Source organism: Euprymna scolopes, chromosome 2 (genome assembly GCF_053919585.1).
Source record: "Euprymna scolopes isolate OS-2025 chromosome 2, ASM5391958v1, whole genome shotgun sequence".
Lineage (NCBI taxonomy): Eukaryota > Metazoa > Mollusca > Cephalopoda > Sepiida > Sepiolidae > Euprymna > Euprymna scolopes.
In genome coordinates, this window is record NC_136483.1 from 143,146,709 (window position 1) to 143,158,926 (window position 12,218).

At 31.2% G+C, this 12,218-nt stretch overlaps 1 protein-coding gene across 1 annotated transcript in view; it reads right to left on the reverse strand.

Moving 5' to 3' along the window:
* Nucleotides 1-3,583: 3,583 nt before the first annotated feature.
* LOC145296939 (ubiquitin carboxyl-terminal hydrolase CYLD-like) overlaps nucleotides 3,584-12,218 on the reverse strand; it is an 82,956-nt gene continuing 74,321 nt past the window's right edge. Inside the window, exons 15-16 of the mRNA XM_080143147.1 lie at nucleotides 11,295-11,517; nucleotides 3,584-3,907 (exon numbers count right to left, since the gene is read on the reverse strand). Coding sequence (XP_079999273.1) covers nucleotides 3,723-3,907; nucleotides 11,295-11,517 — 408 coding nt within the window. The 3' untranslated portion in view covers nucleotides 3,584-3,722. The remainder of the gene's footprint in view (nucleotides 3,908-11,294; nucleotides 11,518-12,218) is intronic.

A 12,218-nucleotide genomic window follows, 5' to 3' on the forward strand; every position in this document is an offset into this window, starting at 1 on the left:
CCATGTTGTGCCATGTTGGAACTTTCAGTGACCAGTATGAGAGAGTGTGAGAGCTGCACTACAAATTTGAATACACCTGCTACCTATGCTCACATGGACCTAGTAACACTAATGAGTCGCATGACATTTTGGATGGAAAATGACAAGCAGTACTCAATTTGGACATTTATGGGTGTAGTTTCTTAGGGGTGTACTCACTTTTGTTGGCAGGGGTTTAGCTTTTAATGGTTATATTTTGAGTTATTTTGAGGGGAAAATAAATTAACTCGGTTATATAAGCTGCACACATGACTTTTTATTGTGTCAAAGTGTCATTTTTTCAGTGTTGATCCATCAAGAGGTATACTTAAATATCTACAGAAATGTGAGGGGTGTACTCACTTTTGTGATACACTTATATATATATATATAAACATTACTTTTGCATCAACCTAATATCTATAAAAGTGGAATTGTGTGTCTGTGTGTGTGTACATTTCCCTACCAAATAACTGTCAATTTTCAGTCCACAGACTCGAGATTTGACATAAGGAGTCTTGAGATTTGGGAAAATCTCTTTTAATCAGTTTTCGGTCATAAATTTGGCTATCAAGTTTGAAAACTCTACCAAACTCCTCCGCCAATTTTGGTTCTGAACTCGAAATTTTAGATGTAGGTTACTTGGACATAGATCAAACATTTTAATTTGATTTGAGCCCAAAGCAATAAATGTTAAGGGGTCAAAATTGGGGTCAAAGTTTTAAAAAATTTAACCTCTGCGGTCGCTACCAAATTGCTTAGCCAATTTTTGGTCTAAACATTTGAAATTTTACATAAAGTGTATTCAGACATAGGGCAAACTTTTTAATCAGTTTTTGGATGAAAATTTGGCTGCCAAGGGGTCAAAGTTGAAAGAGTTGACGTTTGCAGACTATCAAACTCCTCCGTCAATTTTGGGCCTAAACACTTGAAATTGTAGATGTAGGTTACCTGGAGATGAGTCAAACTTTTTAACATATATATATACATATGCACATAAAGTTATTAACAGTACATAGCCGGGCTGAACTGCTAGTATATATATATATATATATATATATATGTATGTATGTGAAAGAGACAGAGTGAGAGAAAGTAAGAAGATAGAGAGGGAAAGATTTTTTTAAATTCCTTATTCCATTGAACTTTATTTCTATTCTAATCATGTGTCCTTTATCGTTTCTTTGTAAACAGTTATTTTAACTATTCAAAAACCCACAGACCATAAAAGATTTGTAAGAAAAACAGATCCTAGTTTTTGTCCAGAATTTCCTGATATTAAAAAGTAAAGAAAAAATCTGTATGACATATCTACCTGTGACAAAATAAAAATATCATATTCCAAAAATCATGTAAATTGATCAAGTAATTTTATTTTTAAAAAGAAAATCATTTTTTAAGCAATTAACGGAAATTTTATTTTTGGAATATGATATTTTTGGTTTGTTATAGGTATGTAGATCGTATGGATTTTTCTTTGCTGTTTAATATAGGGTGAATTCAACATAAATTTCACAAGTTTGAATTATTGTTGAGTTATCTCATTTGTTTCTTGACATTGTTTTTCTTATTTAAAAATAAAACTATTGGATTAATATATATGACTTTTGGAATATGATGTTTGTGTTATGTCACAAGTATGTAACTCGTACACATTTTTCTTTATTTTTGTTTTTTAATATTGGGTGAATTTTGGACAAGGACTGAGATCCTTAATATATGACACAATTTCTGTACGAAAATATCTGCTTCTTTGGTCTCCATATGACACATATGATGTCTTGCCTCTCATAATAAAATTTTTTTACCAGATTGAGAGTCATGCTTAAGAAGTGCTACCCACACAACCAGAAATCAAAGTTAATGATATGTATAAAAAAAAAAAAAAAAGAAATTTTGACTGAATCCAATATTTAAAAACATTTCTTTATATATATATATATATATATATATATATATATAACATTCATTTTTATCAGTTCCATCTTGGGATATTCAGGATAGTACTTACAGCCAAGAATAATTAATTTCTAGTTTTCGTGTAGGTAATTATTTAGAAATAATTACCTTAGAATGACAGTATTATCTCAATGCTGAAAAATTTTTTAAATTTTTTTCTTTTTTTTTTTTGATAAAGGATGGCTAGCACGGTTCTTAGTAGATGCTATACCTCACAACTGACCAGCAAGTTTCCATTTGAGTTGTGGACAAAATCACAAGTGCCCATTTGGTTTGTTGAGACAGAGAGAGAACAAGCTTTATCTATTATGTTAACTTAAGAATTAATTTCTCGTTCAATGCTGAAACTTTTGGAGCCTACTTTTAAGGTTTATTTAATGCTAAAACTTATAGGCCCTCAGCCTAAAATAATATTGGTAGATAATTCTACCTTGCACTCAAAAAGGGAGAGTTATCTGTCCTTTGAGTAAGGCCGGCTATAACAGTCAGAGGTAAACAAAAAGTACCTCGCAAAACACACATCATTTAGCATCATGCAGCTTCTAAATCATCATCCAACCTGTAAAGTTGTTTAATGAATATGCTATATTTTATACTTCAGTTCCTGTCCAGAATTCACCCTATATTAAACAGCAAAGAAAAATCCATATGATCTACATACCTATAACAAACCAAAAATATCATATTCCAAAAATAAAATTAATTAAATTGATGAGTTAGTTTTATTTTTAATAAGAGAATCATTTTTAACTTATTAATGGGAATTCATAGGCATTACGACAAAAAAAAAAAAAATCTTGGAAGTTTGAATTATTGTTGAGTTATCTCCCTTTGTAACGTTTTACACTTGTACAAAAAAATTGTGGCCTCAGTCAAAAAGTGAACAAAAGAACAGGAAATAACTATTTCTTCGTTGTTACAACCGTAATGTCACCCACATGATGTAGAACGTTCTCCATGTCTCCAAGATTTCAAAATTTATCTGCCCCAATCCCAAGATCTTTGCCTTTCTTTTTTTTTTTTATAGTCCTTTTTCTCTCCTTACCGGTGCCATCACTACTCCTGCATACGTGCATCCATGCTATTTTACACCTTTGTTTGTCAAGATTGTTTTCAAAATGGTGAGCGAACCAGCTGCTACTTGGATATTCACAAATTTTTTTTCTTATTTAAAAATAAACTACTTGATCAATTTACATGATTTATGGAATATGATATTTTAATTTCGTTATACAGTTTTCTTTTTCTTTGTTTTTTTTTTAACATGAAGGAGGATTCTGGACAAGTACCCAGATTTAATCCATTAATTATTTCTGGTCTGTTAATAAACAGCAGTTATTATCAGACATAACAGAAACCCAATGCTTATTGTAAAGCAGTTAATGGAAGTCAAACTGCATTTTTTTAACACTTACAGAAGGGGTTCATACCTTCCCACCAATGATATTAATGCATAAGTTAACATAATAGATATGTCTTAGCAATTTTATAGCCCACATCATTTACCCTTGTGCCTCTTTATATCTCCTCCCCTCCTCTCACCCTGGGTTGTTGATCATAATTTGTGTGCAGTTATTATCAACAATTAAATGCGGAAACAACCAGATTCTTGTTCCTTGCATGTTTTTAATTGTCTCCTCCAGCCAAAACCAAAACGATTTTTCTTTTGGTCGAAAAATGCTAATCGATTTAGATGCGACCAATGTTTTTCATTATATTTAAAAAAAGTATTTTTGCTAACAGACTCATTGGAACATCATAGTCTTTGGATCTTGATAGAGACACATGTAACTGTCAGAGAATAGGCGCCGTTGCAATTCGGGAAGATCTTTGTCATCTTTATTCAGGATATCCACTTGGCTTTGAAGGATCCACTTGGGCAAATCTGGACACAAACGAACTTCAGGAATGTTGTAGCCGTCATCTGACCCTAAGAAGGTGAAAAAAAAAAAAAAAAAAAAAGGACAGAAATTACAAGTTGAAAACAACATTTTTATAGTTCATATAAAAAAAAAAAAAAAAAAAAAAAAAAAAAAAAAAAAAATACTGCTTATTTAGAACTAGTGGGACCTGTGGAAATTTCACAGGGGACTGATTCATATGCAATATATTGATGCTGGTATTCTGTAGATATTCAGTGTAAATGGAGACACTGATATTATTGCAGCTATTTTGCTAAAACTGCAAAAGTATTTATCCAAGCTAGCAGGGATGCCCGGTGTAGCCAGGTCGTAAAATATACTTAAACATAATATTTTAATTCTTGCAGATTTCGTATGTATTATTATAAAGTTAATGTTCTATCGATTTTTATATATTATAAAGTTGCGATTTCAAAAATACATCTATATGACTTAGGTTCATCAGCTTGAATCAAAACCGAATCCCAAACTTATATATATACACACTAGCTGTACCCGGCCACACATTGCTATGGCGCAGTTTTTTTATACGGAACACAAAAACGAAATAGACAAAATATATATCTTATGTTTTATGTTCTCAATATTTTTGGATACACAATATTTTTCTGTGCAGATGTAGAGATTGCCTGATTTTCCGACTGTAGTATACGTAACATCTACTTGTCCATGTGGGAAGACATCATGGTGTAGATGTAAGTCACACAAACGTAAAAATTGTCCCTGAACCGTGTTAATGTTTATTGCAAACGCCAAGCGAATTGTGAAGCGCAATATTTTAAATTAAAATGGTATATCCGTTTAAATCATACAATGTACGTTCACTGCCTGTTCTTCTTGACGGTTGACAGAAGGGAAAACACGAGGGTTAAATTTTACTATAGACATGTATGTGAACACGCACTGGAAAATCTCGAAAAGTAAAAAAATTTCGCCGATTTTCTTTTTGGATGTAAGTATAGTGTTTTATCAAAGATAAACCGATGGTAAAATTGAAAGGAAAACTTTTTAAAAAATAAACTAACAAAGTAAGTGGGAGACTATTGATAATTCAGAATAAAGAAAGAAAGATGAAAAGAATGTAAAAATGTTGTAGGATAAGTTTTCAAAGAAAAAAAATAGTTTAGTAAACTGATGTTTTTGTTTTATTCTAAGAAAATATAATATATTGCTTTCAAATATAATTAATGAGAATATGTGTAAACATTTTGGTGATTTTTCTTTATTGTTGCTAATTCACAAAACGAAATATTGATTTTCAAGTGAAACCAACAGAATTTACTGAATTGCCATGCCACAGTAATGAAAATAGCCAAAACTTACCAAAAACGATGAGGGAGAAATTAATGATTAAATGAAATAGTTTTCGAAGAAATTAGAAATTTTAGCTATTTCCCTTGTGTTTACGCCACATGTCACGTGACCAAACAAACAGCCGCAATCATTTTTTCGTGTAATCATTGTAGATTAAAATAATTGTGCCACGACAATTAGGTATATTACATTGGTTATTGTTGTGATTGACAAACAATATTAGGAGTTGTCATGTTTGTTTCTTTTTTTTAAATTATCAACTTTTCAGCTGGCTGATTTCACTACAATAATGAAGAAGCGCCCTTTTCATCAGCAGACCTGTACAATGAAAAACCTCATATATTTTTTGGTGCTCTTGCATAACTCTACCCAGATTCTCGGGATTTTTCCTCAATTATGATTCGGGCTTGACAGGCAGTCACCGGAGAAGCTGAGCAAAGTAACAGATGCAGATGAATTTCAAAACAAATTGGAAAAAAATAGAAATACAATTAATATAAAATAAGAAAAGCCTACTGCAAATTTATTGAATATATATATATATATATATATATATATATATATATATTATATTTTATTTTTTCAGAAAAGTCGCATTTTGTATTGTTTAGTTACTTTTTTCGCAATTGTTTTATGAAAAAATTGACTTTTTTTTTTTACTGTAAATTGTTAGGAGAAAGTTTTTTCCAAGAAAATTTACATTTTTTATAGAAAAATGTCAAACGTTTCTCTTAGCAAATAGAATTTTTTATTATAAGAAAATATGGATGCTTTTTCTGAAAACTGTAAATTGTTAGGTGAAAGTACAGAATTTTTTTTTTATTTTCAAGAAAATGTACAAATTATTTTTTGTCACACCCCCATTAATTATGTAAAAAAAATGTCGATTTAGTGTTTCAACATTTGAAGAACGCTCAGCTTAATTTGGTAATTGCTAGTCTAGCCCTAACCATAATTGGACCCGAGGATTCAGGTCAAATTCTGGAAGAGTACCATTCTTCCTAATTTCATCTTTTTTCAATTTTTTGAGTAGATTATCAGTGATTGCAAACTAACAAATTTAACCAAAATGCAAAAAATTCAATAATTAAATATTTTTAAGGGGTGCTCAGTTTCTAATACAAAGTCCCAGTAAATCTATTCCCCTTATTGGAAACACAAAATCAAATTATTGCCGAGAGAATCTTTTCGATTTTTTGTTTGTTTGTTAATTTTCACTTTTTTTTTTGTTTTTACTTTTTTTCCTGTTATTACAGACTTAAGTTACAGGCCATAAAATAATCTGAAAAAACATTTTTTATAACTTCACGTGAGGGTTCAGTATTCAATACATTTCATATTTAATTCAATTTTTTATCATAAGAAAAGATGGGAATTGAAAAATGAACCTTCACATGAAAAGTTATAAAAATGTTTTTTCAAATTTTTTTTCTTATAGTCTAAAACTTAAGTATGTAACCGATGATATTAACAGGAAAAAGGTTGTTAAAAAAGTGTAAATTGTGGAATTTAGCGGGGGGGGGGGGGGAATCTCGCTAATGTCCACCTTTTTTTTTTTTTTTTTTTTTTTTCAATTGTACCCCTAAAAAACGAATTTGATCAAAAGAATAACATTCAACAATTGTACTTTATTTTTATTTATAAAAATAAAATTGTATTAACAAAAATGAAATAATTTAATTTTAAATAAAAAAAATCAATTTGGTATATTTTTTTAGTATTTTTTTTTTTTTTTTAACATAAGTCCAACTCACCGTTCACACTGGATACGTCGGCATTTTTCATGAATATTTGACAGGAAAGCGATCACGTGGTTAATTAAAATTAAATTATAATCACATTATTACATTTTCAATTACCCATATTGTAAACACATTATGAAGCGAGATGAAAAGTTCCTTTTAGTGATGTCATGTGATGGTGGGTGGTGATGTGATTTTTCCCCAAATAAAAAAAAATGGCCAGATCATAACAAATAAAACCACCTAATTTATTAAATAAAAATCAAGTATAATGTTATAATTAAAAAGAAATATATAAAAACATGCATGAGTAAACTGAAAATACTACACCAACAATTAAATTAAACGACCCGGATGTAAGCGTGATACAGAAAATAACACACACACTATCATATTAATATAGATTACACTTATTTAAAAATCAATAATACAGAAAAATCTTTATGTACATATCTGTCATGAAACAAAAATATATTCTAAAAATCATGTAAATTGATCAAGTATTAGGTTGATATGAAGGTTCTTGCGGAATTTAATTTTCATTTCAAATGATGTAATTTCAAATAAATTTTTTAATAATACCTTTACTTTATATATCATTTTAACAATTGTTTTAAAACAATTTTGCCTTCTTTTTAGAACGTTGAATACAAGATGGAAAAGAAACAAACACAAAAAAAACAAAAGAACTTGCACAATTTTCTTGTTTCAATTCTGAAGTGTTTGGCCCAGCACAATGGTGGTTTAAGAAATTTTGTGGCGCAAATGAGAGTTTTGAAGATGATGAGCGTAGTGGTCGGCCATCGGATGTTGATAATGAACAATTAAGAGTCTTAGTCGAAGCCAATCCACGCACAACTGTTTGAAAACTTGCTTCAGAATTAAACATAATGTATACAATGATTTCCAACCACTTGAAAGAGATCAGAAAGACAAAAAAAAAAACTGATAAATGGGTGTTTCACAAATTGAATGACAACCAAAAGAAACACTGTTATTAATTATCATCTTCCCTTCTTTTATGCAACAACAACGACCCGTTTCTCAACCAGGTTGTGACTTGCGATGAAAAGTGGGTGCATTATGACAACCGGCGATGCTCAACTCAGTGGTTAGACATTGATCTCCACGACACTTCCTAAAGTCAGAGTTGCACCAAAAGAAAGTCATGCTGACTGTTTGGTGGTCTGTGACCGGTCTCATCCATCAGGTTTTTGAATGCAAGCGAAACCATTACGGCAAAGAAGTACTGTCAGCAAATGGATAAAATGCATCAGAAACTTTGACAACACCCAGCATTAGTCACTACAAAAGGCCCAATTCTCCTCCACGACAATGCCCAACTGCATGTTGCTAAACCAACCCTGCAGAAGTTGAAACTTTGCCTTATCTTTCATACTTTCCAGATTTCTCACTTACTGACTACCACTTTTTCAAACATCTCAACAACTTTCTGCATAAGTAATGCTTCAAAAACCTAAGTGATATCAGAAATGCCTTCAGCGACTTCATCATCACCAGAACGCAAGATTTTTATGTCACTGGCATAAATACACTTGTTATGCATTAGCAAAAGTATGTTGATCCTGATGGTGCTTATTTCGATCAATAAATTTTTGTTTGAGCTGAGATATGTTCATCTGAATTTAAAAGTTAAAAACCACAAGAACTTTCTTGTTAACCTGATAGTTCTTTTTAACTAAGAAATTTAAATTTCATGATTTTTAGCGATTAAAAGTTTTAATTATTTTGAATACAAACTAAATCTTGATAATTTAAATTGAGTTGCCTGCCCCTGAATATATTCCAAAAAACATGGCAGTTCCCAGCTCTCCAGTCTTGCTTATTATAAAATTTGATTTAATTTAAAAAAAAAAAAAAAAAAAAAAGAAACAAAACGATTTCATCAATTTACATAATTTTTGGAATATGACATCTTCATTCTGTAACAGGTGTGTACATCATAAAGATTTGTCTGTATTTTTTTTTATTAAATTGAATTCTAAATAAGACCCCCCCCCCACAAAAAAAAAAGCATTTATTAAAGTATAAAACTGACAACACAATTATGCATTTACTCGAATGTGGCCTACGTAAATAGAAGGCCGTTCCACTAAAGTTATGTAATCTACTGATGTAACAGAATAAAGTACAATGGCCATGGTAAGGCGATAGACGACTATTACGTGGATTATTTTAAAATTGATAAATAAATACACTTTGAAAAATAAAACTTTACTGCATTTTCCCATCAAAAAATATCCCCTTTTAATTGCACATGCGTAAATGTAAAATAATTCTTTATCTTTTGGCAAAGAAAAATATCACAAATCCCGCAATAATTTCTTGGAGGATTGAAACAAAAAATAACTCTCCACGTAATAGTTGTCTATTGCTTAACTGTGGCCATTGTACTTTATTCTATGATGTCAGCAGGTAACTTGACTTTAGTGAAACAGCCTTCTGTTTATGAAGGCCATGCTCGAGTAGGTTAATATGCAATTTCCCCTAATTATGTTAGCAGCTGAAAAGAAAAGATTTAGCATGACACCATATCTGGTGGAATTCAAACACTGCACTTTTCCAAACAAACAAACAAAACATGGATTGACTGGTGTAACGTAAAATATTCCCCTGTAAAAATTCTTTTTTTTCATCTTTAACAGAAGAAAGACTGTTTAAGATCGTCAAATAAAAAGTATATATATACTACTTTTTATTTGTTTTACATAAGCATTAATATGGTGGTACAGCATATTTCGGTCAGCCAGTTACACATAACTAGAGACCATCTTCAGTTGATATTGTTTATACAAAAGTTCATTCATTTATTTTTTTCCAGTTGAAAGTGACTTTGATTCTCTGTTGAAAAGAAAAGAGTAAAATCCAAAATTTTTAAAATTATTATGGTTCTGAATTTTTTAAATGAGGATGGATTCTTTGAACTACTATTCTCATTATGACTTATTTTCATGTTTCCTTTGACCTCCTTCAAGTGTATCTTAACGACAATTGCAAATCACTTAAGATTTCTACCCAGTCATGGCTAACAGAACAAGCATGCTACCCTCGTGGATTAAATAAAGAGTTCAGTTTGAAATTCTGTGCAGATTTCATCAGTTTGAAAGAAAGATTCCAGACTTGGACAAGATACACATGAAGAAAGTCAAACGTTACACCAACTGAAATATAAAAATAACAATCAACATGAGGACAGTAGTCCAAAGAATCCAAATAATATGAACATTTTTTAAAAACTCTATTTTAAAATATATTTAGATTTAGAATTAAATGAACTTTGAAACGATCATAAATGGACTTAATATAAACTTTTCTTTCTTGAATTTACTTTATAAATGCTACTCTAAAATTACATACATATATAAATGAAGCTCTATTTTACTAAATGGTATAATATTGAGCTTGTAATTTGACTTGTAAGTTGAAAAATAAATTCACTTTGATAGCTATACATGGATATTTTATAAAGTACTCCCATATACCACACATTGGTGAAGAAAATGATTCTCAACTAGCATGTATATAAATGCTTTTCTTTATAAATAGTTTGGTACTTAACCAGAGCCTGACCAAAGTTTGTGTTGGCATCTTCTGGCAGATTAATCAACCAAAAGATGCCAACACAATTAGCCAATCAGCAGACAGCAAGTTTTAGTAAAATTGTGAAAGTCATTGCAACAAGAAAATTTTATTTTTAAATTGAAAATTAATTATAGCACACTGAGTGAAGTGAAAAAGACCCCCCTCCCTGATTTAGTGAAAACAAATATCAGCAATGCACTTAATCTCATCAAATGGCAAAAGTTATATACATCATCTGTGTGCGACCAATGAAGGGGAAAAGTTATAGGCAGCAATTGTTTCCGACCAAAGAGAATATTTTATTTCAGAATATTGCATATCGATATAAATATATTGTTGTCATTTTTTATGGCAAATGTACACTAGTTATAGTAAAAAAAGGCCTTGTACCAGTCTTGACTAAACCATTCAGTTATACTGTTAAGATATCCACGTATGCTTCTAGAATTATAATTTCAAGGTTATGAGGGCTTTATGAAACATAAAAACGATGTTGGTTTTTTTATCTTTAATATTTTATTTTTATATTTCAAGCAGTACTCTGCTCTTGATTACTTGATTTTGCTACTTTTTTGTGATCAAGAGCGGAGGACCACTTGAAATATAAAAAATAAAAAATTAAATATAAAAAACATCATTTTTATACTTCATGAAACCCTCATAATCTTAAAATTCAATCATACTTGTATGTGCATTGGAGGAGGCTTGTAGATGCAAAAAATAAAAAAATTCTCACCTTTCCTATCGGCCATAGAATCATAAAAAACCCATTTGGACTCTCCTTTACCATTGCATTTCACAAACGACACGTAATGACTTGTCTCAATGCAGATAATGGCAAATAATTCCATTTTTTCACGGGGAATTATGCTCTCCTTGTTCCGGTCCATGTAGCTGGCAAAATGCTTATGCCGTACGATTTCTGTCCGCTTGTGTTCAGTTCGTTTTTGACTATGATTCTAAGTAGAAGAGAGTAAACAGAAAGAAATAAAATATATTTAGAGAATAAGTGATAGAAAAAGAGAGAGAGGGAAGGAAAGAAGAAAGTGACTGGGGAGGGAGACAGGAAAAAGAAAGAGAGGCAGGGGCCGATAGTAAAGAGAGGAAGAATAGAAAATGACTGGAGAGAAACAGGAAAAAGAGAGAGAGAGACAGGAGCCGACAGTAGAGAGAGAGAGAGAGAGACAGGGACATGGTAGATAGAAAGAGAAAGGCAGGAGCCAATGGTACAGAGAGAGATAGAGAGGCGGAAGTAGATGGTAGAGAGAAGCAGGGGATGATGGTAGAGATAGAGAAAGGAAAGAGACCGGTGCTAAAAAGAGAGGAAAGGGCCTGGTAGTAGGAGCAGAGGAAAGAGGCTAGAGGGAGAGATAGAGAGGAAAGGGGCTGAAGGGAGAGAGAGAGAGGGGGGGGAATGGGCCTGGTAATCAAGCTTATTAAAACAGGAGCTGGGTGGTTCAGTTGCATTCATTAAGAGAGGAAAGGAAACATGTTTAGGAGCGGAAAAAAAGATAATGCTGAGTGTTGTATTCATTTGTGTTGATGTATTTTCAATAAGGGATATCTGATCGTTGTATGATGGAAAGACATTCAATTGTAAAAGTTTAAAAATTGTGAGTATAACAATGGCGTTTATAATTACAAATTCTTTCTTGCAAAC